This window comes from Trachymyrmex cornetzi, unplaced genomic scaffold, assembly GCF_001594075.2.
Source record: "Trachymyrmex cornetzi isolate Tcor2-1 unplaced genomic scaffold, Tcor1.1 scaffold21, whole genome shotgun sequence".
Taxonomy (NCBI): domain Eukaryota; kingdom Metazoa; phylum Arthropoda; class Insecta; order Hymenoptera; family Formicidae; genus Trachymyrmex; species Trachymyrmex cornetzi.
The window spans coordinates 1,220,948-1,248,141 of NW_017296741.1; the positions used below are offsets into that span (position 1 = coordinate 1,220,948).

A 27,194-nucleotide genomic window follows, 5' to 3' on the forward strand; every position below is an offset into this window, starting at 1 on the left:
TAAGATATTACACTGTATAATGTACGTACACGTGGTCGGTTAGCTGATCTTTATTTCGTATATCGATCAATAAACATGTATACTAACGGCGTTGTGCGTTCAATGCAAAGGCACGTCTCGTCGAACCCGACGACTGAAGTGGTCCATAACAATAATGATGTACGAAAGTGAATGATAGGCACTCGATTATCTCAATTTTTTTAAGACTACAAAAGAACAGCCAATCGATAAGCTAGACTTATCCATATCAATGCAAGGATACCAAGTTTTTCAACGCCTTTGAATAATGAGTATTTTCGCACGTAATCTTTTTTTAAATAACTTTACATAGAAAAAAAAGGAAAAAAACTACTACAAAGTATTTCATTCAATGCTATACTAATACCAATAAAGAAAAAGCAATAGACTCTAATAGAAATACTTCGCGATGATTCTCCTCTTTTCATCGCTTTCATAAAAGATCTCTTTTAACAGAGATATATGCGAATACTCGATTTTTATATATTCAAATCTTATTCAAAGTACTTGTTAAGCCCACCATTAGCATTAATCTCGTGAGGAATGCTCTTTTAACATCGAAAAGCTGGCTTTCTAAGCAGACGTCCACGGCACCGCTGTGTGTCTTTCTCTATTCCCCCTTTCTTTTGCTATGTAAATTTCCTTAGTTCTTCTTTCCCTCGGCTTTCTCAACAGCGGGAGGCTGTTTGTTATCCCGATAGATGATGTAATTGAATGTCGCGGCGAAAGAGTTCCACATGACGTAGGGAATGATGAGATAGCCGGCAGTGGGATTAACGTGGAAGAACACGACCCCAACCGCCGCCGTGCTGATCCACAACGCCGCAATTTCGTAGAGAGCCTGTGTACGGATGTAAAACGACAGTCTTAATAACATTTTCGACCGAAGCGAAGTTTTGTAGGATCGCTCCAAAAACACTTAATGATTCCATTCTATTTCTAATTAATGCAAAAGTGATTTATAAAAAAGTCTATTCTTTGTAGCTGAACTAGTATACACTCATTGTACTTAAAATGAAATAGATATATATTTGAAGTTCGATGAAAAAAATTTTTAATGATGTGACAAAGAACAGGTCGTATATAAAAAATCTGAAACATACATCGTTCATGTCTTGGAAATTAAACTGAAAATATACTGAAAAATAATTATATGTATAAAATTGATTTTTCGTTAAAATCAGTTAAACATGAGTTCGCAAAAGTTGGATCTAACCGTATTCAAAGCAATCTCTAAATCCGCTTCGGTCTAAAATCATTGTAAGATTCAGGGATCGTTCGAGCAAATTGGGCATTGATAACTTGTTTTTTTTTTCAAATTGTCTTATCTAATCAGGAACTATTGCATATTTAAAAAAATGGAGATTATGTATTATAAAGATATTCTTATAAAGTTTTATTGATTATATATAATCTTTACTTCTAAAAATATAAATTCAAGTCGATTTGAAAAAAATATAAGCTGTCTTCTTTGTAATTATATGAAAAAGAAATTAGTTTCTAGTTTCTCTGTTTTCACTAGTCATATATTTATTCACGAATTAGAATTAATAAAATACTCGTTACACACAGAACGTAGAGAGGAGAGGTCCAGATTCGAGTCCTCACTAGAGAATATTTTTCGCAATAAATTCTTTATAATTCTTTAAGATCCTCATTACTCTCATTAGCATCAACATTATTAATTGCTTGTCAATTTAATTTGTGCTATTACGTATGCCAACTTCAGTTTAGTTTCTTTCTTTTTCTCTCCAATGTGAAAAGAAAAAAGAAAGGGTGAACTCTGCAAGAAGTTCAGCTAAAAAGGGCAAAGTCCCCTATTCTTGAAAAGTATCGCATATTAGACAAATACTGTAGTACATGTAATGTACTATAGTATAGTATTTTCTTAGATTTGTTGTATACGATACTTTTCAAGAACAAGGGCCCAAGTCTGTTGTATTTCAAGCAGGGTTGGTAAAGACTAATGTTTTTTTTTAAGAATAAAACATATTGTGTTTCTTCTTGAATATGTTTTTAATGCTTCAAATATGCTTTAAACAGTACTATAAAAAAAAAACATATTTAAAACATATTAAAAACATCAATTAAGCATGTTTTAAACTGTTTAAAACACGTTTAAAACATGTTTTTTACCAACCGTGATTTCAAGACCGACAAATAATTGGCGCGCCATTTGCTTGATCTGGAAATTGTAAGTCACGCAAAAATATTATCAGACATCATCATTCGCTTTTGACCGAATATGGTCTTCTATGGTTTTCGTCACTTATTTGTGTTAATTAGGATTAATCTTAAGCGATGCGAATCTCGAAAAGATCTATCTTGAATCTATCTAGATATCTTCCAATATAAATAATGTAGCAATAAAAAATTGATTAATGGTAAATTTATAATTATGATAAAATTATGCGAAAAACACTCGAACGATCTCAGAGATTTACGATTAATGTATGCGTGCGCGCGTGTGTATGTGTATGTAATCAAATGTAATACCAATTTTATGTTACGAGCCTCGAAGAATAGCGGCGTCCACGACCAGTTGAGGGCGAGATTAAGGCCGTAGACGCTGAGCGGTACGGCCGCCCCCTCGAAGCCACCCCCGTCTCGCCACACAAGGTACGATGAATAACCCACTGTACAGTAGATGGTGGTCCACACGGGTCCGAATATCCAATTCGGCGGGGTGTACTTCGGCTTTTTCAGCGACTGGAACAAGAGTGACGGATTAAGCGCGGCGGACACATCTATACGTACAAAAGCGATATATTACGTGTTATTATATCATTAGCGGTAAGGTGTAATTTATTGTAAACACACTTGAGCATTTTCGCGATTGACGGTAGATAGAAGTGCTGCTTGGTCGTTCTTTAAGTTAAGCCTCCTATTTCTCTTTCACACGAAAAGAGATTTTGTGTAAGCGAAATAAAAGTATCGAAATAACGTATCGGCACTTACTTTGCAACATAAATATTCGAGAGAAGATTTCTGATTTTCTCTTGAATATTTGCAAAAACCTATCTTCTTACGTATCCTATAAAGCGATACTCACGGAATCATAGACTGTGCCCTCAATCACTGGTTACATAAGCATAATTACAGATTTATAGTTATACCAAGTTATACATAATTACTGAGTTTTTTGTAGTGAATGGTCGTGTTCAGCAGAATATTTATTTTGCAACTATTGGAAGTTTTCTTCGCTGAAATAAGATTCTTCTGAATCTAAAAATATAATAGCGTAAAGTGCTAAGGGGCCCGCACTTTTCATAACAGTGACTACGTTTACACGGCTCGATTAACGCCGAAGTTATAACATCGATGTTATGAAATAGGCGAATCATGGCTATTCCTCTGAAGAATGGAATTACTGTGATTAGCCAGTTCTCCATACATCGATGTTATAACTTCGACGTAAATCGAGCCGTGTAAACGTAGTCATTAATCGTACGACGTACCATAAGAATTAGCTCAATCGAAGCTCAAAGGTTTTAACAATTCTTGATTAGCTAATTTTTACGGTACATCTTATGGTTATTATTAGGGAAAATGTGTGTAGACCCCCTAAACACTGACTTCTTCTGAACGCGAGCATTCATAAATCTCTTTAAATTATTTAAATGCTCATCATTTAAGCGATCGATATTCATAATCATTTGATCTTCATTTATTACATCGAGTAATCTGTTAAATAAGCTTGACATTTAAATTGCCGATATGACAAATATTCTATATAGATCCTGTATATTTATTACATAAAATCTTTTTCTTTATTTATAGATGGATGTAAATCTAAAAAGTTTTGTAGTTCTTTTTTTTTGAAAGACTGTACATATGAAGATTACATAGAGAGAGAGAGAGAGAGACAGAAAGAAGACGTTGCGAAATAATAGAAAAACACATCCGTGAAAAAAGGTATATTATTTATGTATTACTTTTCTGAACAAGAGATTTTATGACGATTATAAATTCTTAAGAAAAGTAACCGAATTGATTATAGATTCGCGGAATTATTTGCTATAATTATTATTGATTATGAGTACAATACTCAGACAAGACAGAGAGAGAGAGTATCTTGTCCGAGTCCGTTTGTTGGAATTTGCATTTATGTATCGCGTATGTTATGAATAATTGTAAAGATAAATATTACACAATTTTAAGCTATCATAATCATGATTATAGATAATATATAGTTACGAAAGTTTAGATAAATACGTACAGTTATAATATTTCTAAATATAAATAATTTATAATATATATTTATTATATATAACCATAAAATTATAATTGTAAACTATTATAAATATCAGATTATAAAGAAATATAATTGCAAGTAATTATAAATAGTAATATTGTATAATTCCTGTGTGTTATTAAGATTTAATGAAGATAAATCAAGATACGAGATATACCGCGATTTTTCATATTGTAGCAAAGTGGATCGAGTGATCCAGGTAGCACCATATTTACATTTCGCTAGTTACCATTATATCGATTCGTGCATATATCAAATGACCTTCACCTACAAACATTCCTGCGAGTTTATATTTAGATTCTGCAGAAAAAGCGCATAGCAACGAAATATTTTTCCAAATAGATAACGCTTTAATTTCTCGTATCGCGACAATGACGTAATTTCACCGACGCACTTGCATGTCATCTCACCTCGTACCAGCTGATATTTTTTTTAACGAAGTAGCTGTCGATCCAACCGCCAATGTTAGGGCAGACCGTTGCCGTGAACATGGGCCAATTGATCGTTACCGGCATCTTGGTTTCTCAATGCGCACCTGTTCACTTTGATGTACAGACAGAATATAATAGAATGTGCAAAGTTCACGCGACGTGCACGCTCGTGGAGAACGTCGATAAAGACTGGTTGTGCTTACCTAAGCGTCGTAGATTGCGATGACTAAACTATTGCTTTTTCAGACAGTGACGTAGCTATAGTTGCCAATTCTAGTCGGTTCTTTTCATTGATTTATATTCTATCTACACGTGCGCTAATTCTCTCTCTTCCTTTGCCGTGCGTTTGAATTTTACTTCAGCTAGTATCTGTGCTTTGAACTTGGTGGATCTAGAAGTTGATGAGCGGTTTATTGATTCACCCATCAAGTATTTTTATCACTTGAAAGAAAAATAGCATCTTTGAAATTTTTTTTTAGATGAAGTCAAGATCATATCTAAAATTATAATGAAGAAAAAGGAAGTAGGAAAATAAGAATTTCTTAATAAAATCAACTCACTTGGTGTGCATGGATCACTTTCGCTCCTACTTAATTTGTCAAAAAAAAAATATACATTGTTAATTATTATATAATAAAATGCACGTATACACAATTTGCGTATGTTTTACATTAATTCATTATGTTATTCGCAGTAAAATATCATTCACGGTGTTTGACAAGACATGCATTTTCATGCTCACATGTGATATAAACGGAATAGAAGTGTTAAAAGAAAGAGAAACTTGTTAAAGAAAATTCGGATTAGCAACTCGGTGTCCAAGTAACTTTCAACTACGGATTATCGTTGTAGGATTAGGCGGCTCGGTATGCGTTTATTTACACATGAGTAAATACATTTCAATAAATACATTTGGAGCAAAATATGTCATAATTATATTACACAAGATTCGTCTTCGGTGCACTTTGCGCGATATCTCGTACGAAATAAACGTGATATCACATATGTATTTATGTATATGTATATTCATGTATATCTACACATAGAGTAACTATGTAATTTAAATGCATATATGTGTGTATATAGAGTATTTTGTCAAATATGAGCATAATTTTTCTTAATTTCGCTAGTACTTTATTTTAAGAAAACAGCCTGTACATATGCATTTGTACGTGTGTATATTTGGGTACACATATATATGTATATATATATATAATGTGTTTGGGTCAATATTTGCGCATCATATTGCGTGTCATGATAGAACCATAATATCGAGTTAGTAATTCAATTAAAAATAAATACGTATATTTGGAGTAATCCAAGTGAGTATATTATATGTAGATTCCGAAATGGAACAGAACAAATTGTGATGTGAATCTGGAATTGATTTTTCTTCAATCAAAACTATCGTGACGTCAAATGATGGCTTAATTAGAAATTTTAAATGGATATTTTTCAGAAGAAAATAAAATTTAAAAAAATCACGTTAATCTTAATTAATTTCGATTAATTAATTCAATTAATTGCCATATATGAACATATATATATATATATACATAATAATTAATATATGTTAATTATTTAATTTCAAATAGATTTGCATAATTCTTGTCTATGGAGGTTCTTAATTTTGAAAAATAATTGAAAACGATATTTTTTAAATACATTTTCTCATGTAAAAAACTAATTTATCAAATTCGTTGAGCAGAGCTTATTGTTGGAATTAGGCAAATTTATTTCAGGACGATCAAAGAGTATAAAGAATGTTCTCAAGAACACTTGATAATAAACTATCCAAGAGTAAAGTAATTAAAAATACGCGGAAACTTCTTTATTTGTGATCAAAGTCACTTACATCGTGTGTGCGTGTATGTGTATATGTGTATTACTTCCTTGCTAAACGCAACAAAGTATTGTGTTCGTTATATTTTAGAGCCAACACCAACACTATTTTATATAGTGTATTCATCTTGTCTTTACGATTTTTCTTCCAATTTATTTTCCATGTAATTGAGTCGAACTTTTCATCAGCTGGAAGTACTCGAAATCCTTCCTTCACTCACTTTTTTCATCTTTATTGTCCTTATCTCGTGTTCTTTTCTCTTTCCTGCGATCGGGTTTAAAAGCGAACAGTTGATCCTTAACGCGATCCTTGACGAGTTTCTGTGGGATTACCATGATGGTGGTGGTGATATTACCCAGAAATAGTACAAGGAACATGGCGCTAAGTACTGGTACGTGCCATGTCGCCTCCGGATGATATGCTAGTTCGTATAACGTATACGCGTTATAAAGCTGAAATAAATAACCAGCGAAGAGGAACGGCAGCAGAAATGAGAGACCACGCCACATCCACGAATGAAATCCCTCAATGGTGATGTCCATGTTGTCCCTCTCTCCCAGTGCTTTTAACCGATACAAAACGCCACGTTGGTACCGAAATTGCAAATACTGGACTACACCTGAAAAATATTAGTTAAAAGTTTAGCTATTGCATATAGTTGAAAATAAAATATAGAATTATTAGTTATATTTTAATTCTAGATATGAGCTATTTACCTTTATTATTTTTATACTATTAGATTTTTATGACAATTTTGCTGGAAATTATGCAATACTCACTGATATACACGTTGAACCACATGAATTGGTTACGAAACTGATACCACGGTCCGGTATTCGGCCAGACTAGTAGAACACCAGATACCACTGTTGAGAGAAAATGATGAAATCTCCACCATCCTTTAATTCTTGATCCATTTACCTTGAGTATACTTTCTCTTATCGTTAATGTACAATAGTACCAAACGAGAAGAAACATAAAACTAAGTTCTAAGGTTCTGAAACATAAAATAAAACACAATAGATTATAAATATATATATATATATATAAAAAAATATATATATATATATATATAATAAATTCAGTAATATAATAATAAAAATGTAATGTCTTATTATAGTATATTATAGTAATTTAAAATAGAAAACGCAACCTTGATTATAATAAGTTATGTGGATAATATCTCACCTTATATTGGTAAATAGATTTAATACAGATAATACGAATCCAATTACTGACAGCACTAATTTGAATTTCTCATATTCATCTTTATACTTGAATCTGAAAGCAATTATTATGAAATCACTCCAGATGAAGATATGACAGATACGATTCTTAACAGTAACATACTTGTCACTTTTATTTAATATGGAGACATTAACACTGCCTAGAATAATTTGTAAGTAAATGCCGTTTGATTTAGGTAACGTTTGCTCAATCTCCCTGAGCTGCTGTTCTCTCCTAGTCATAGATTTTCGCAATTCTTCTCGTGTTTCTTTTGTATTTAGCCTAGAAATAGATAAACATCATATAAATTATCATATATATATAAAATACTTTAATTTAAATAATTGCAGATATTCCAAATATTATCAATATATCCTTCTAAGTATTTAATAAACAAAAATACTAATTAATTAATATAATTAAAAGTTATCGATTATTCTTTTGAAGAAAAATTTACAGGTTGGACTTACTGTTTTAAGGACTTGGATATTACACCCATTCGATATTTCTGATGAGAGATACCTTTGACGCATTTTGCTTGCAGCTCACCAATTTCTTCTAATTTCAAAATATATTCCCTATTTAGTACCTGCAAATAAATAAGATATCCTTAGAATACAACAACAATCAATAGATGCCTTCCATTTAGCGATACAAGTGTTACTTTATCTTTGTTATTCATTGAATATCAAAAAAGATAAAAGGATACTTGTATCAACTTGGGTTATTAAATAGAAACCATCTTCCAATATCTTGCTTATCAACTATTAATAACGATCCAAGGTCATAAACACGACTGGATTCATGATTAATTCGTGATTAATTGATAATGATCACTTGTTTCTTTTTGTTATTTTTCATGGAAGTTTCCAACGATGTACATTACTTACGATGTACATTAATATCTTATATGATATTAGATTTGTTCGTTTTAGTTAAAGTTCTTACACAGTTCATTTTTCTTCTCTCCATGTTGGAGAAAAAAGTTCAGCTAAAAAGAACAGGCCTATACAGATGACACAATGTAACACAGTGAATCATTACATTCTTGTCATCTGTTAATGTTAAACAAAAATCAAACGATCACTGTGTTACAGTGTCGCTTGTTGGAAAGCTCCTCATATTATGTATTTTTTGTATTTTTATATTCGTGCAAATCAGATACATTTTATCTCATATAAGCATAAAAATCATACTTTATTTTTCTTTCAACTCTACTAACATTGCACGAGTTACTGGAATAATTCGCGAGTGTGCGTAGTAATACTTGCACTTTAAAATGAAATTCTGCAGCATCATTCGCAGTAATTAAAATGCAGAATTGTTAATCAGAGCGGTTATTAAAGAAAAATAACACAAGTCGCTCGCGCGTGATCGATTTATCGTCAAGGTCACGCGACATCACATGACATTGGTGAAATCACCAAACCGCATTTTTTTTTTCGTCTTCCTTCCGTCGTGCGGGTTGGCGTGATCCGCAAATAACGATACGAAGGGATGAGACCTAACCTTGTCGGCCCCGTTCTATGCTGAGTTCAGATTGCCACTCGAGTGTCATCCAGATATCATTCCATCCTTGTTTATCGTACATTAGATAAGGATGACATGACACCTGGGGAGCACCTAGATGGGAATCTGAACACGCCTCTACGATGACGACGAGGGATTCTCACCTCGAGTTCCTTGTAGTCTTGCGCTAAATCGTTCCATTCCTTGAGACAGGTGTCGGCGTCGATATCCATCGCGTCGAGGGAAAGAGATTCGGTCTCAGGGTGCTGACGACGTTCGTCGGGGTCGCAGGATGTAGGGAGATCTTAAAAGGCCTGTATGAATTTCCGAAAGGGAGATTTTAGGGGGACCACTGGTGGGTTTGTCCAATCTCTCTCTTCTTCTTCAACTCGCCGATTTCGGCCGCTAAACGGCTCAGTAACCATGCAGTCCAAGAAGCTTCTCAGGAGGGGACTCTCTTTTTTTTCAGCGGTTTCGCGACTCGCTCGCACTTTTTGCACCCCAGGAGTCCCAGGACACGCGGTGAACGCGCGTCAGAGAAAGAAAAAAAAGATGGTGCAGCAGGGTGCAGCACAGTGCAGTTCCACGGGTCGACGACGACGTTCCTCGATTACCTATGACTCCTACACGTCGGCCTACGTCGGCCTACGAGTTGCTACAAATAGCGGACGGAATACCAGCCAAAGTCACCGCGGAACAACTCAAAGCGAGAAGACGAATGCAGCCGATATCCGACGGATAGATCGAGCTATGCCTCGTTATCGATAATGACGCGATAACGTCGCGGTGCTAGCCGGTGCGAAGACCAGCGAAGAAGCGGCGCGTCCAAAAGTGTCGCACCGCGCGCCGCTAAACGCGCGCGAGGATTATTTGGATCGCCGACTATTGCCGAGCCTCCAAAACGGGGCACAAACGGGCCAAAGGATGGTGAAGAGGTCGCGCAATTCGCGCTCGTTGCGGGCGATATCGATACTTCGATCGAGACGGAAGATATCGATACTCCGTGAACTTGGCTTTGAATCACGATTTCCTCCCGCTGGAGAACGATCGTTGGGAAAAAATGCGGAAGCTTGGCAAAGAAAGCAAATCTTGGGATCGATCAAGCGCGAAATATATTACTTCGATCTTTAATAACACGCAACTGTAACATCAGGCACTTGATTAGTATGTTAAAATAGCGATCATTAAAGTAATCGTTATTAACGTGAGACAAACAGGTTGGTCGCGCCCATGGCGCGTTCGCTTTTTTTTTATCTCGTCTAACTCTTTTCTTCTCTATTTCCGTTCCATTTCGCATTTATTGGATTTTAACCGTTAATTCACACATTCGTGTCCTGCGAATTATTTCTTTCCTTTGGAATACTTATATAGGAGCATAAATTAATTAGTAAATTAATTAATTAGAATAAATTAATTATATGATGATCTCTATCTTTTCCTTTTTTTTTAATGTACAACTTTATAAATGTTTTCTAAAGATGTTAAAGTATGTGTAAGAATAGTAAATATGCAACGCTCCCACCTTCAATTTTTTTCGAAATGAAAAAAAATTTAATTGTATATTTTTACACGTAGAGTCGTAGAATATATTCCGAGAGGGAAAATTATTGTTCAAGTCCCGTTTTTTTTTTAATTTCAAATTTTTTACTGTCATAGAAAGAATAAAAAATTATGAGACATTATACTACATATTTACCATAAGAATCTAATTTATATTTATATACTTAAATATATACTTAAATTTATATACTTTATATACTTAACTACTCTATATACTTAAATAATTTTTATATACTTATTATAAACGTGATGAAAATTAATCCGGGACATGAACGACTCATATTGTAATAAAAGATCGCCACGTCATCGTGTACAGAAAGAGTTAACATTTGTTTCTTTTTGTAAAATTAATTTTAAAATCTTGATTGCAGATCTTGATTCGACACTTACACTTTATTTTTTCTCATTATAATTCTTAGAATTAGAAAAAGGTAAACAACATAAGTCAAACTGAAATTGAAGTTCATCTTACATTAATGGAACCAGTCAGGCCTTGTAATTAAGAAAAAAATAAAGAATTAATTTTATCGAGATAAAAAAACCGAGATTAAAGTTAAAGTACATTGGCAGATAATATAACAGATATAATTAGTCACCTAAAGTTTCGAAAGAGATAAAATTGGAAAAAAACAATTAAAAGAAAATGGAAGGAACGAATGGGATTTAAAATTCCATAACGTTTCAGAGCGCAAGAGACTTTTAACTCGAATTTTTCTACAAAAAGAGCATTAAAATTGCCTGAAATGACAATTACTTGATGGTTATCGAGCTATGAATGTGTCACGATTCTCATTCCTACTTATTTTTTAGAAGCAAAATAGAAGAGGATGAAGCGGAGAAAAAGGAGGAGAGCGGGTCTTGTTTATCAAGTATATATCAGATGCATCCGAAATCTCGAAGGACCCAGGAATGTATAGGCACGACATAAAACTCCACGTAGCTGATGTATTTTGAATAAACTTAGCATATCTCGGGATGTAATCGACATGTCTCTCTCTGTGCTTTCGACAAACCGTCTCAGCTATTTTGACATTCAGATATCTGCATCTTATTTATCGGTAGTATAGCCTGTGGGACGATTTAAAGTTTCTTGGAAAAATTCTCTTTTCTTTCTTTTCCTCGCATGGAAAGTGAGACGCTTTAAACATACCTGGACAGGCATTATAGAATTGTACGGAATAAATTGTTCGAAAACCTGAAAAGTAAAAATTGTAAATAAAAAATTTTTACTTTTTACGTTTTTATTCTAGAGAAAAAGTTATCTATATGATCGATCGATCTGGTTGCTTTATTCTCCTTTAAGAAACGTAAGGAATTTTAAACGCGCGGGCTGACGCTGAGCGCGAAATAATTTCTCTATAAAAAAGCGCGCGCTTAGTGTATTAACGATAATTAATTACCTTATATAGAAACCTGGGAAGCGGATTTGACCGCGTCTCTAATTCAAGACGAGAAGGATAGAATGGCGGAGCAGTTCCAGATAACGGTACCCGATCTCCTGCTGCAAGCCTGTCGCGAATTCAGTCGCATGGAAGGTTCATTTCGAACTGCTCGAACTACGCTCCGCTTCCGGTCGACACCGCTTCCGGCCGGTTTGTCAGCGACCGGCAACCAGGAGGCCGCATGCGCGATAGTGAGGATCGAGATGCTCACCAAGCGAGTTCGACAGTTTGACCCCTGAGAATCGAGCATAGTTTGTTAGACCGACACGTACGCGAGTTCATACGGAGCTCGAGCCTTCAGACACTGAGTATAACGAAGGAGGAGAACGAAGAAGTCACGCAAGTCTCAGTTTTCAAATACAACATCCTGGGATGAAGTGCAATTGCTCGATAATTGCGATATAATATAACGACAGAAGAAGAGGGATTAATTAAAATCAAATATCGGTGTGTACACATTTATTATTATATGTTATTAAAGGATATTTCCTTAACGATCTTTTTGAACTGCTAACCGGTTCGAACCGCTTTAATTTTTTTTTTTCATCGCGGACGAACTAAATTTAGCTTGCTGCTGTGAGTAAAATCTATTTAATTAAATTTAGTTAAATCGATCGTGAATTAAATGTATCACGATGGAGGAAAGATTGATTGCAAATTGAATAAAGTCACAGTATAACTTAAAGATAAAGCAAAACTTAATTGTTTAAAATCAAAATTACCGAATTAAAATTACATGAACTAAAATTACACGTATGTTTGAAAAATACCGGATTAAAGGATAGTTATCATTAACGTTGCACTTTGAGATTTGGTCCGTCGACGCTTGCTCAAGTGAAAGAGTTCATCTCTATCTCTTTTTGAGAGATGTTCATATTTGTTGTATGTATTATTGTATTAAAAATAGCAAAAATAGTTTTATAGATTATGCAGTTTCAATTGAGAGCGTAAAAGACAAAATTCCAATCAGATCATAAATTAAAAAAGAAGATACGTTATTAGCTGTCTAAATTTAAACTTTGACGTCGTTATTATAATATTTATTTAAAAAGAATAATTTTAACATGAAAATCACACATTTTTAATTGATTAGATTTTTAATTTTGTTAACAGCAAATGTTTTTTTCTATACTCGAATTAAACGGAAAATATAATAAATTAATGCTTGTCTGTCAATGCGTAATCTGTTTCAACATATCAAATATCCTATAACGCATTATATAAATTGAGTATCAAATAAAAAATATTTTACAAATGAAGACTATATCATGAATATGAAACGTTGATCATATTTCTTAATTAATTTCAAAATTATAAATTTGACTGCGCACGCACATAATTGTTTCATTTATATCATCCTGTTTTCTTAACTGCACTTTTTATCTCCCGATTATACCACGCCTTCCAACGTATGAGTTATGTTATGGATGGCTTGAAAGGGGAAGAAATATCGGTAAGATATCCGGATATTATGTGATACGTACTCCAGATACAAGGTCTTGTTAAACATTCGAAAAACAAATAACTCGACCGTTATATTACATTTAAACGATCAATATTGTATTTACTTATATTTCAAAATATTGGCATTACATGTCGCGTGATACATTAAACTGATGTTTTCGTTTACTTTTCTTTTTATAAAACTTGCTTATCCTCGTTTGCATACATTATTTGTCTTGTAATAATTTCGTTGACTTGAAAAAAAATTGCTGAATCGCGAAGCGCTGAATCGGTACGCGTATCAGATTCGATACGATCACGATCTGATTTCTCGTTGACAGCGAAGCTGCATATTCGTCTCTCGGGCTTGTATACCTGGTGTCGTCGAAGAGATGCATACTACACCAAGAACGTTACGAAGATTTGCGAGTTCGATGAACTTCCGCAATGATTTCAACGTTTCGTTTACCAAGCGCGGAACGATTCTTGGATCCGATTTGCGGTTTTTATTATTAAATGATAACGATGCTGCTCCCTCTTCGCGGAACATCACTAACCAAGGCTTGAGCTCCGTGTTATCGCGAACGTTCGCGCAAGATTTCGGCACTTCGGCGAGGAAGGAACCACCCGAGCCACAAGGTCTTCCCTGGCTCGGTTCAATATTATCTCTGACAATGTCCGGTGGTGCGAAAAAGCTGCATGAATACGTGAGCAATAGACACAAAGAACTTGGACCAGTTTTCAGAGACCAGATTGGACCAATCGAGGCTGTTTTCGTTAATTCGCCAGCTGATTTTCGTAAGGTATTAGCCGATCTTGCGGGTAACACGCCGCGGCACTTCTTACCGGAATCCTGGATGTTGTATAATGAAATTCGAACACAAAATCGAGGTCTGCTCTTCATGTACGTACGATGTTCTCCCATCGGTATGTTAAAGGAAAGAATTGTTATAAATTCCGATAAAATTAGATATCAGCGATGAGATTGTAATCGAAACGTTTGGTTTATAAGATACTTTTGTATGGAAATTTTAATTTTTTTAATAATCTTAATATAATCGAACTATTTTTCGTTCATCTGAATTCTCTTCTTCTCAGCGAAGTAACTCATTTTGTCATAAAATAATTTCGATAATGAAAGAACATTGCGCTGTTGGAATAGGGACGGAGAAGAGTGGTGGCATTACCGTAAAATCCTCAATAAAGTAATGCTGAAACCTGCACCAAAGATTTTTTTCTGCGGACCTTGTCAGGCAGCCGCCGAAAATCTCACGAAGGAATGGCAAGGGTATAGCCGAATCGGTAATGTAATACCGAATCTGGAACATCGGCTATATCAGTGGTCTATCGAGGGTAAATTTCGAGTCATTACATAATAGAGTTTTTTATGTAGCAACGTTTAACATTATTATACTTTGTTAAATAGCGTTATATCATTTAGTGCATTACACGCGCATTCGTCGACTATATAAAATTGTTTTAAAGGATTTTTCGCGATTAACAACGCGCGATGTTGATCGATATTCTTTTATAGTGATGTTAGGGGCCATGATAGGTTCGCGATGGCATGCTTGCGAACCACGGTTTCGTCGTGATATAGAGGATGTAGCCACGACATTACATCAGATTTTCACGTATACTTCACGTCTCTCAATGATACCAGCAAAGTTAGCGATGAAGCTTAGGTTGCCAGTGTGGAACAAATTCGTTAAGGCTGCTGACGAGGTGTTGGACAAGGTGCGCAAACTGGTGCCAGAAATGATTCAGTTATCAGACAACGACGGACTTCTGCAGATGATTTTAAATAATGGTATTCGCGGAGATGAAGCTGTCAGAATCATCTCCGATTTTGTCGTAGCTGCTGGTGATACAGTACGTGTTTAATTTATTAATATATACAGGATGTTTTATCAAAATTTAACAAAGAAAAGACATCAAACGTTTTCTAATTTTAAAATAAAATGTTCTTGATATGAGAATTTCTATGAAAAAATTTATCCTTTCCTCTCCTCAAACATTTTTAACTTATTTGAAATTGGTTTATCATTTCTCGTTTGTATCTAGTTACAAGATATGTGCATATAATACAAGACGTAAAGAAATCAATTTAAATTCTTCTAATAAAGGCTATAAATTTACAATAATAATTAAAGAGCATATAACCCTGCATTGGATGTTAATGTGAAAAACGGTAGTTATTTAAAATGTCGATTTAATGATAATACATAATAATTATATTCGTTAGATGTTTTGACTTTATATTAGGTTATTCTCAATATAACATAAATTATTACATAAACATATTACCTAATTGTTATAATTGTGTGTCAGGACAATATTTAAAAAACGCTTGATTTCTACGTGGCAATTTAAATTTATAATGGATTTGCTCACGCTCTTCGTCAGTCGTTGATGTGTTCACATTATGTTCATCAAATCGTATCCTTTCTAATTATATTCGTAAATCAATTCTTTAAAACAATTTAAATGTCCGGTCTTAATTATCGTGTTTTCATAACGCCACATTTTTTAACAATTATACAGGAATTGGAACTCTTGTGTATGAATTGTTAAAAAACATACATCACGTTTTTTAACAATTATACTGAAATTAGAACTTTTGTGTATGAATTGTTGAAAACATGATATTAAGACCGGACATTTAAATTGTTTTAAAGAATTGACGAATATAATTAGAATAAATAATTAGAATAAATAGAAAGGATACGATCGTAATGTGAACACATCAACCACTGACGAAAAGCATGAGCGAATTCATCATAAATTTAAATGGCTACATAAAAATTAAGCGTTTTTTTTAATTATTGTCCCGACACGCACAATTGTAACGATTAAATAATATGTTTATGTAACAATTTATGTTATTGAAAATGACCTAATATAAGATCGAAACGTCTAACGAATATAATTATTATGTATTATCATTAAATTGACGTTTTAAATAACTAACATTTTTCACATTGACATCCAGTGCAGGCTTATATACTCCTTATATTATTAAATAAATATCAGTTTAAAAGTCGATAAAAGATTTAATTATTTGATATCGATGATTTGATATTTGCAATATTAAACTTTCTTTGTCAAAAGTTATTCTGGTTGAGAAAAAGTTAATTTTATATTTGAATCAATTGATTTTGAAATTGATATTTTTAATCCTTATATTAATAAAGTGATGGGACATTTTGTTTGCACAGCAATTGTAATTCTACGATTATTTATTTAGACATCGATTACCATGCAATGGGCATTGCTATTACTTAGTAGTCACCCTGAGCTACAAGATCGATTATTTGATGAAATAAAAAATTTATCATTGGAAGATCTTCTGCAACATCAGCTATTGAGATATACATGGAAGGAAACCTTGAGGCTACATCCCGTCGCACCATTCCTTACAAGATATTTACCAGTGGACTCCATAATTGGCGGTTATTTTGTACCGAAAGGGGTAAAAATAATAATTGCGTAGAGTTAACAGAAAGCATTTGTAATGCAAATTGCCATTCGCAGATCATTCGCTCTACCGAACAAGTTGCTAGATAACATGACTAATTAAAAAAAATGATTCTCTTTTTTTTCTAGGATCTAATTATCTTATCGCTTTATTCAAGCGGCCGCGATAAGAATAATTTTCTACAACCTAATGAATTCTGGCCAGAAAGATGGGTCAAAACAGCGGAAGATTCATTCACTTACTTGGGAGTAAAAGATGCACGTGCTAATGTTCCATTTGCGGTAGGCGTGAGGAACTGCATTGGTCAGAGACTCGCAGAAACGCAACTGTCTCTTACGTTGGCGCAGGTGAGTTACTCATGCAATTATTCAAATCATGACTACAGCCGTGTATTATTTCCTTGTAGCTCATTAAAAACTTCAAGATTGAATGCGAAAATAGGGACAGGATTAAGATGATTTTGCGTATGGTATCAGTACCATCAGAATCTATCAGGCTGAAGCTGATTGCTAGAGAAATATGACGAAGACATTAAACGATTACGGAAAGACGATTAATGAAAATTTTATTAATAATGACGCAATGCAAGAAATGTATACATAATTTGTTTATATTTGTTGAATGTGTATATATACATATAAGCATATATATATATATACATAAACGCATATATATAGACACATACATACACGTTATATATATATATATATATAGATGCTTTTAAAACATCTATATAGATTTAATACAGTCAAAGCCGAAAGCATATATTTCTTATCGTCCAGACATTTGTTTTATATCAATTCAAATAACATTTTATATTAAAAATAAACGTCATTATAAAGATTGTAAATAGATTTATAGCAGAATTGTCGAAAATTTTTACATAAAAAAATCATCAATTTAAAAAAAGGCTCCTGAGTAAATTACTCACTTATTAAATTGTGACGTCATAAGCGACATGTTGATTTTTCTTGCATGCTATTTGTAAATAAAGAGAATTTGGATGAAATGAAAAAATTTTTATTTCATCTAAATTCTCTTTATTTACAAATGATATGCAAGAAAAATTAACGTGTTATTTCTCGCCTATGATGTCACGATTCAATATGAATCTGAAACATGAAACCTGAAGTGACTCAGGAGCTTTAAATCTAGAAAACGAATTTTTAGAAATATGAGTAAAGCTAAACATGCTTATTTTTTTACAAGGAGATATATTGCTTTGTATATTACGAAACATCCTTATACATATATATATGTAAGGCATCTAGGAAAGCGAACGTAATAGTTTGTTCTCTTGACTTTTTTATACACTGTATATAACGATATCTTCAAAACATTTCATAAACAAAAATTATGCTTGGATTTCGTAAACAGAATTTATTGTATATTTTTAAATATGAAAAACATTAATACATGGAAGATGATGATTTTATAAATGTTTCTGTTATTTTTATTATGTACAAATGCTTAAAATATGCTTGGAACATCTTAAAATATGTACAGAATTAATATATAATATGCAACGCGAGATATTTAAATAATTACAAACATGATTCCTTTGAAAAAGATGGTTTCTATTACAATGACGAATGCATATCTAATGAGATAAATGTTGTTAAAGAAACTTTTGTAAAACATTAATGTCTAATATTAATAACATTATTTAAAGTGTGGTGAGCTTCATGGATATATATATTATAAATACACTCAAGATTTGTGCTTGCATTTCGATTACATGGCTTCGATCACCAGATCTTTAATCATTGAAAGTTTTTATTGCAACGAGGAAAATAGTTTTAACATACAAATACATTTGAAAATCAAGAGAATTTGTCATAGAATTGCAGTACGACAGCAAGTAATATGTACAAGTAATATTATTGCTACAAATATGCAAGAGATAAAATAATCATTCTTCGAAGATTTATTATAGAGATCTCGAGGAATTATTCCTATTCGTCGCAATTGCATTAATCCGAATTCAATAGTCATTTAATGTTTTTACCATCGGTATAACTCGTCCGTAATTATGTCCCTGATCTCGCATAGGAACTCATCGAAGGCATTGGTGGTATAGAAATCATGGAACGTCCGCATTGTTTCACTCCACGACATTTTTGTGGTCAGAAATTTCTTGACACAAAAAGACCTAAATTCATGGCAGGAATGTTTCCTTGCCCAGCACCAGGCTCGATAAAAGGTCTCATGATTAAGTTTGTTTATAGAAGTCTCGGTTAACAGCTCTATCAAGAAATCCGGCATGAGAAAATAATCGGCTAGTAACACAGCCTCCAACAGCGACTCAATGCTTCGATTCTTGAACCTGTCATCGTTCGTTGCTAGTATCAACGTTTTCAGGGCGTTGCGTGACATGTTCCTCAGTCGAATTAGTTTCTTGTTTGACTCCCTGAAGTGACCTTCCAGCATAGCAGAGAAGACTGGAGAGTAATGGCACAGTATTTGTCTGCAAGCTCTAACGGTCGTGCCATCATCCAGCTCCAATATCACTATCGACGACAACTTTATCGATGATTTCATATTACGATATATTTCGACGGCGTTTGTAGCTGTATCAGTGATCGAGTTCGAATCGTTCGAATAAAACGCTTTCGCCAACTGACAAATCGACCAGATTGCCCGCTTGTGTAATTTATGCGACGAGTCCGCCAACAGACGAAATATTAGCTGCATTCCATCGTGCTTTTTCAGCAAGCATCTCAGGGTACAATGCCTCTTAATGAGAAATGGTATCGACACCGCGGTCAATAATTTGTAATCTTCTTCGCCGCGCAGTAATAGAAACGATAGTTGCCCGGTGGCACCGCCGGTATCCGCCACTGTGCGTAAATGTCGCATGCACTCTTCCGCTTCTGGCAGAGTTTGTATCTCGAACACAAACCCTTGTTTTACCAATGGTATGAAATACTCTGCATTCCTAGACAAACATAAATGTGATACGAATGAAACTTTTATAAAAGAATAAAAATGCAAAAAAAAACAATTGTATAAATACTAGGTTCATAATTTGAAAAATCTTACCCTATGATCTTTATTAATATTTTGAGAGCAGTGCCTTTTAGGACATTTTGCTTTTTTGTGTATTTTATGTAATCCATCAATGATTTAATGGTCATGGATTCGGCCAGTTTGTCGATAGGTTTAGAAGAAAAACTCAATTTACTCAGTAATAATAATGTATAGTATTCGCAAGCACTCGTTTCTGAAAACGTCTCAGCATTGAGAGAGGAAGAATCAGAATCAGCTTCGATAGTTGTCGGTGATTTGTAGCTTCTAGGGGAAGCAGCTTCTTCTTCTACAGCAACAGAAGAAAGTGTGGAAGCATTAATTTAGACGAATAATTTGAATCTAGATATACTTTGTTCAAGATTTTAATTACAATAGATCATATGTAACAGAATAAAAAAATTGTATCAATGATATTAAAGAAAAATAAACCTTCATCGTTATCACATTCCTTATCGCTGTAGACCGGACTGTAAACATCATCTTTGAGATCGTCAATTTCTGCACTGAAATCGAAATAAGGTGGCAAGGGTGGTGTGCTAGGTGGCGATGAGGAAGAGGCACTTGTAGCACTTCTTGGACTCCAATCATCGCGGTAAAGATCCATACTATATCTGTAAATTTCAAAATAAATCAATATAGTTAATTCCAATACGACTTCTAAACCTATCGACAAATTAATTGCTCAATACATGTCAAATCAAGATTCTGATGTCACATATTATAAATATATACATTATGTAATCTATTTTACCTCGAAATGGGGTATTTAGAAGGCCTTTTGTCATAATCATCGATCAGACAATCGCTGGAACGTTTTCTAGATGTGCTACTTCTCTCACTGTTCTTAGCTACAAAATTCGTCAGTTTCGCTACGAGGACCTCTAATATGCCATGTCTTGTCAGAATGTCGAGGCCGATTTCATCGTGGATGAATAGTGTGAGAGCTTCCAACAATTTAGGATGATAACATTCGTACTCGGGCTTGTTCAACAATGCCAAGATAACCTGTAATCCATTGTTCAGTCTGATCGTATCTCGGTTTACGGATTCTCGACAAAACAAACATAGACTCAACAATATCTCCTTGCAAATAAAATTGGAATTAGTGTCTGTCGCTATTATCAGAGCTATGAGTTCTTTAACTGTGCCAGAAACACCTAGACACAATCGACATTCCGCTATCTGACAGAGAGTATAAAGGCATTTGACAGCCATCTTATTGTTTCTTGAGCTGCAGCAACGCATAAGACACTTGTAGCCCCACATGTCCTTGTCGACGTGCATCTGATTGCCGCATCGCGGATCTAAAGTATCGAGAAATATACATATGGCCTTCAAGCACGCATCCACAAGCTTGCCATACTTAGGATCTACATTGGACCTCTCTTCGGCCATAACGAATAATTGAGCAACCAGCTTGACAATTTCCAATTCTATCATCGTATCCCTGATGTTTTTGTAAACGTTCCAGATATTCCTACAAATGTAATTAGAATGTAATTAAAATGAATAATTGTGTAACATAAAATGTATAAAATTTATAATGGAATACAGTTGAGTAAGAAAAAATTAATTACTATGGAATTAAGAACAATTACGTACCTTACAGCTCTGATAGCCATGCAATAAGTTTGTACATCGGTTTTTGACGTTAGAAGTGCTACAAGTGTTTTCATTACTCCAGCATCGCATAATTCTTTGGCGTGCCAGCTACATTCGGATAAATTACTGACGAGTCTGCAAGCACGACAGTGTAGCATGGCATTCAGCTCGAGGTTTTCTAATATGAGCACTATGTTGAATCTTATCTTGCTGTTTCTTATCTGAAATTTTATGTTTTATTAAATTATAATGTATAGATTTCAAAACTTTTTTTTTTATATAAATCGCTTTAGTAATTAATAATTTTCTTCGGTTTTTTTGCTATAATAATGTTAATGTAATAAATATAATAATGTTAATGTAATGCACATTGCAATTCACATTATGTGAAATAATTATGATTAGTGATCTGTGTTTATCGAATCTTTTCTGTATTCTAAAATGTATGTTCTATAATTGTACTACCTTTTCTGCACGCGCTCAGAATAAATCTCGAAATAAATACATAATTACAAAATCAAAGAAAATGAAGAATATAGAAAGTACAGCTGTATAATAGAGAGAGAGAAAGAGAGAGAGAGAGAGAGAGAGAGAGAGAGAGATATCAAAGATTTCAGTTCCCACTAATACTCTAATTGCTCAGAGGGAAGAGGACATCATACATCGGATGTCTCCGATAGAAAATTATTTAATCAATTTATAGTCGACTTTTCTTTCAAGAATCTGTTATTAAAAACGGTTGGCTTTGAAATATATATATATATATATATATAAAATCAATAAAAATAGAAGCACACAAAAATATACTAGTATAAATGCTATTAAATTTCAATATAAAATTTAAATTGTAATGTATATATATATATATAGCTGTATATATCATAAGCTATGATAATACATGTTAACATTGTTAATTAAACAGCACTTTTATTATTTTATTTTATCTCTATTATCAATCTTCTATTTTAATACACCTCTTTGTATTTTTTTATCTATTTTGTACACATATTTGATTAGTATTATTATTAACATAATATATGTATTATATATATATATATACATCAAATATATTTCTGCTAAATGCATAAGAAATTAATTTTTAAAAATTGTATAGAATCCTTAGTATATTACTGTATGTTGTATTTCCTACAGTCCTATAAAGTTCCATGTTGTGTATTGCTCTAATATAATCCATATTATGAATTAATTGAATGCTTCTGAAGTGACAGTTCTCTTCCTGCTCTTCCATTCATATTTATCACATGATATATGAGCATATTAAAGCGAGAGAAAGCAAATGTAAAACAGAGCATACAATGATATACTCTCCCCTCTGAGCAATTAGAGTAACAGTGGAGACTGAAATCTTTAATCTGTTGTACAGCTGTACCTCCTCTGTTCTTCATTTCTTTTCTTTGACTTTGCAATTATGTATTTATTCTGAGCGCAGAAAAGATAATGTACAATTATAGAGCACACTTCTTAGAATACAGAAAAGGTTCGATAAACTCACAATCAAATCACTAATCATAATTATTTCACATAACGTGAGCTTACATTACTTTTACATTACTATATTACATATTTTTATATATTATATTAGATTATTATTGTACATTAGATTATACATTATTATATTAGCAAGGAAACCAAAGAGAATTATTAATTGTTGAAATGACTTAACAAGTTATCTGTGTGTATTCAATAAATTTTACATCTCTTATCTGTATATCAGAATAGAATTTTCATTATCATGAGATTCAAATGATAAAATATTATATAATACAAAGAAGAAACAAAATAATATCTTCATAAGTTTTGAATAATACACTTAATTTTACATTGTTAGCATTATCACTTAAATACGTTTTCAAAAATTTCAATAGCAAAAATCAGGTATTGCTTACAAATAACAACTGCGACAACCAATGTATTAAAACGAAGAATATTTTCTGCCTTTCGGATATATATTCTATCTACATCTTTAACATGCAACAATTTAATTTTATGAATAGATCAAACGTGTAGGTCTGGTTTTTTTAGAAAAATTTTCTGATTCTTTCTCTTTTTTTCAGTGTCTAAATTATATATATAGGTATACTTATTTCAAATATAAAAACTATAAAGAGGTGGCCTCATATATATACAGAAAGCGTCATTGGCTGCGTTCAGCAGAGAGAACAGCTCTATAACTGTTGTAAAATTATTTGATATGATTACTTAATATGATTGGTCTTGCTCTTAATTATTCACTGGGTAAATGTATTTTAAAATCGATCATGAAAAAAAAAAGAATTTTACAACGCTGCAAAGCTACTTTCTCTGCTGAACACAGCCATTGATGCCTTCCACTTGAAATTTAGTGTTCTTTAATCAGACACATTTCATCTAGTCTGTACATCATGATGAGTAGATTCGTTAATATTGTTTTAAAGTATACTATTTTTGATACATAATATACAGTTTCGAAACAACACTAACAAATCTATCTAGATGCAAATATAGATTTATTCTTTGTCGTTGCATTGAACTATACCAAAACTTTCTATATTGCTTTCATCAAACTTGAAATATATATTTATTTCATTTTAAGTACAACAAATGTATATTAGTTCAACTACAAAGACAGAAGAAATTTTATATTTGATCGGAGGAAATCACACTTTCCAGTGTGAAGACATCGAGTGTTTTTCAGGATGCTCTCCAACAAGAGAGTCGACACAAGTCAAAACAAGTGTTGTTCCATTATTAGTTACTCCTTGAATGCTAAGAAAAATAGAATGTTTGTGTCGATTTGTGTTGCTAACATCTGTTTTTATCAATGTAGTTTAATTTCAGTCTTTGTTCAACTAACTCTTGATCTTTTTCTCGTTCTAAAGATTAGAAAAAGATTAATAGTAAGTCGAACTGAGATTAAAATGTATCTACTTTGATAGAAACAGGCACACATGGAAAGCACTTGTAGCACACAATGAATCATTACATCTTTATTATTTGCTAATGTTAAACAAAGATGAAATGATCTCTATGTTACAGTATAACCATGTTCAGACATAAGGCCTGTTTTTTTTGGCTGAACTTTTGCACTAGTTTATCTTTCTTCCTCTTTTTTCCTCCTGGAGAGAAAAGGAAGAACTGCGTAAAAGTTCAGCCAAAAAGTACAGGCCTATACACTGCCAGTAAAATGGTCTATATATCTCCTGCTAAAAAGCACTATTATAAGATGAATTCGATCACTCGCACTAAACTAGATTAATGGTTGTTTTGTATAAAGTATCTAAATGTAGTAACATATAATAAACTTTGACAATGAAATAATATATATTTTGTTAGATAACGTGATAATCTCATTATAGGTATTTAATCCTTTAAAATATTTATATGTTTTTGCAGTTAACTTTACTTAAGTTCATGTATAGCAGCTTTTAACAGGCACAAAATAATCTAGTGTAATGCAAGAGTAACCGAATTCGCTATTTGTGATTCAAGTTGACACAAACATTATTCCATTTTTCTTAATACTTAGAGAGTAAAAAAGATAAAAAGACACTTGTGTCACCAAATGGAAAGCACCTTTTATTAATTTAATCACTCACACTACACTGGATCAGTACGTATTAAAGAGCATTTTATATAAAGTACTTAAATGCAGTGTGTGTGTGTGTGTGTGTTGTGTGTGTGTGTGTGTGTGGCATAATGTAATCAACTTTGACAATAAAATAATACATGTATACTCTCTATTATATAATGTGATGTTGTTATTGGATATTTAATCGTTTAATTCGTTTAAAATATTCGTATGCTTTTACATTCAATTCTGTTAATTTCACATATATAGTAGCTTTTAATAAGCACTAATCTAATGTAATCAAAATCAAGCAACCAAATTTGCTTCTTTCTTGGCATTTAACAAGTAACAAGACAGAATGACACTGATGTCACCAAACAGAAAACACCAAGGGAGAGGAGCGAAATAGGCATACCTTCTCCCTGACGTCGTCGTTCATACAAGCGTCCGCGAGTATGCTCAGACTCCTGTCGACGATCCTCTGGTTCTCGCATCGTAGAAGTCGGACGAGAACGTCGAGGCAATTGCTTCGTTTAATAAACTCCTTGCAACGCTTCGGATCGTTTTTGAGCTGGTCGAGACAAGTGACGATTCCGCGATGGTTACCCGCACGGAAGTACCGCACCAGCGTCGACTCGTCTGGCGAAGTCTTCGGCAGTGACATCGCGGAATCCTGGTGGCGCGGCGCCGACGAGAATCGGGCGGACGTATGCGAGCCGCGTAACATTTGTCAAAATCGCATCGCCCTATGGATGCGGAGGGAGAGGGCACGACGCGAACATTCCTGTCGTCGTTCTGCGACTTCTGCCGCTTCTGCGACGTCGAGTGCTGTGGGCACCGATCATGTAATCCCAAACGGAATTCCTCGCTCTCCGCCGCCCTTCGTTCATTCCGATTCCTCTTTCACGATTCGCGAAGCGATCGACACGATCACACGAAACGTTGAGGAAACGTGATGTTTCTCTCTTCACTTTTCACATTTCCGTTGATTAAGCAAGATTATATTTCGCTGTTTAGTTGGGGGCAATCGCGAAATCACGCGAAATGGAGTCAGTGACACAAGGCTTCTTCTTCTTTCGTTCGGATGGCTCTCGTTCCCACATCGGAAATTGACGTCAGACGTGACCAATCGTAATTTTATGCACGAATTAAACTCGGCAGTGACTTTTAAAAGTGGAAGATGCAACACTCGGACCGAAGCAAGAACACGTCCACTCCGGTCGAGGCATCTAACACAACTCCATTCAAGTATTCAATGCTATTGTTGGCTATTGTGCTGGTGTAATGAATTCATAGAGGTTTCGTACGCTACTGCGCATCGCAGTGCGCATGCGTGAGATACGACCACGTGACTGATATGATTCGTTCTCTAAATGCGTAGAATGTTCTGAAATTAATAAGGCTGGATATTTCTTTCGATAAAAAAATTTCAGCTCAGTCACTCTTTTACTCTTTTATGCTGTTACTTTTTTACTCTTTTGTTTATCCATTAGATAAATTAAATAGGTTATCTGAGGATGGAATAACCGGCCAGATAAAGTTCGCGTCTGATGATTCCAAACAAATTTTTAAATAAATTCAGAACGCAATATTTTTACTCAAATTGGTAATTATACTATTCGATAAAACAAAGTTTCAGTTTCAAGAATCTGTTTTTTTTTAATTGTGATGATTTTTAACTGTGAGAGCAATTATAGAACTAAAATGTTCTTTTTATTTAATCCGCAATAACTCAGCAATAACAAATTTTAGGAATATTTAAAAAAATAATTTTGTAAGGAAAAATTT

At 33.5% G+C, this 27,194-nt stretch overlaps 4 protein-coding genes across 4 annotated transcripts; 1 reads left to right on the forward strand and 3 right to left on the reverse strand.

Annotated features, from left to right (window-relative positions):
* Positions 1 to 396: 396 nt before the first annotated feature.
* Tspo (Translocator protein) lies at positions 397 to 5,144 on the reverse strand. Its single transcript, XM_018505583.1, has 4 exons — positions 4,908 to 5,144; positions 4,684 to 4,815; positions 2,515 to 2,727; positions 397 to 859 (listed from the first exon to the last, which is right to left on the reverse strand). The coding sequence occupies exons 2-4, from the start codon at positions 4,786 to 4,788 to the stop codon at positions 662 to 664; spliced, it is 516 nt and encodes a 171-aa protein (XP_018361085.1). The 5' UTR covers positions 4,789 to 4,815; positions 4,908 to 5,144; the 3' UTR covers positions 397 to 661.
* A 1,259-nt stretch (positions 5,145 to 6,403) lies between these two features.
* Positions 6,404 to 10,432, reverse strand: LOC108759899 (transmembrane protein 120 homolog). The gene is made up of 6 exons (XM_018505581.1): positions 9,448 to 10,432; positions 8,245 to 8,363; positions 7,898 to 8,056; positions 7,736 to 7,828; positions 7,327 to 7,544; positions 6,404 to 7,166 (listed from the first exon to the last, which is right to left on the reverse strand). Exons 1-6 carry the CDS (start codon positions 9,514 to 9,516, stop codon positions 6,760 to 6,762), a joined length of 1,065 nt encoding a protein of 354 aa, XP_018361083.1. The 5' UTR covers positions 9,517 to 10,432; the 3' UTR covers positions 6,404 to 6,759.
* A 2,245-nt stretch (positions 10,433 to 12,677) lies between these two features.
* Positions 12,678 to 17,781, forward strand: sad (Cytochrome P450 family protein sad). Its single transcript, XM_018505580.1, has 7 exons — positions 12,678 to 12,732; positions 14,070 to 14,632; positions 14,891 to 15,081; positions 15,263 to 15,600; positions 16,976 to 17,200; positions 17,335 to 17,553; positions 17,613 to 17,781. The coding sequence occupies exons 2-7, from the start codon at positions 14,121 to 14,123 to the stop codon at positions 17,727 to 17,729; spliced, it is 1,602 nt and encodes a 533-aa protein (XP_018361082.1). The 5' UTR covers positions 12,678 to 12,732; positions 14,070 to 14,120; the 3' UTR covers positions 17,730 to 17,781.
* Positions 17,782 to 18,691: 910 nt separating this feature from the next.
* Positions 18,692 to 26,761, reverse strand: Rnb (BTB/POZ domain-containing protein Rnb). The gene is made up of 6 exons (XM_018505578.1): positions 25,822 to 26,761; positions 21,839 to 22,059; positions 20,988 to 21,713; positions 20,666 to 20,847; positions 20,249 to 20,522; positions 18,692 to 20,144 (listed from the first exon to the last, which is right to left on the reverse strand). The coding sequence occupies exons 1-6, from the start codon at positions 26,131 to 26,133 to the stop codon at positions 19,211 to 19,213; spliced, it is 2,649 nt and encodes an 882-aa protein (XP_018361080.1). The 5' UTR covers positions 26,134 to 26,761; the 3' UTR covers positions 18,692 to 19,210.
* Positions 26,762 to 27,194: the final 433 nt, after the last annotated feature.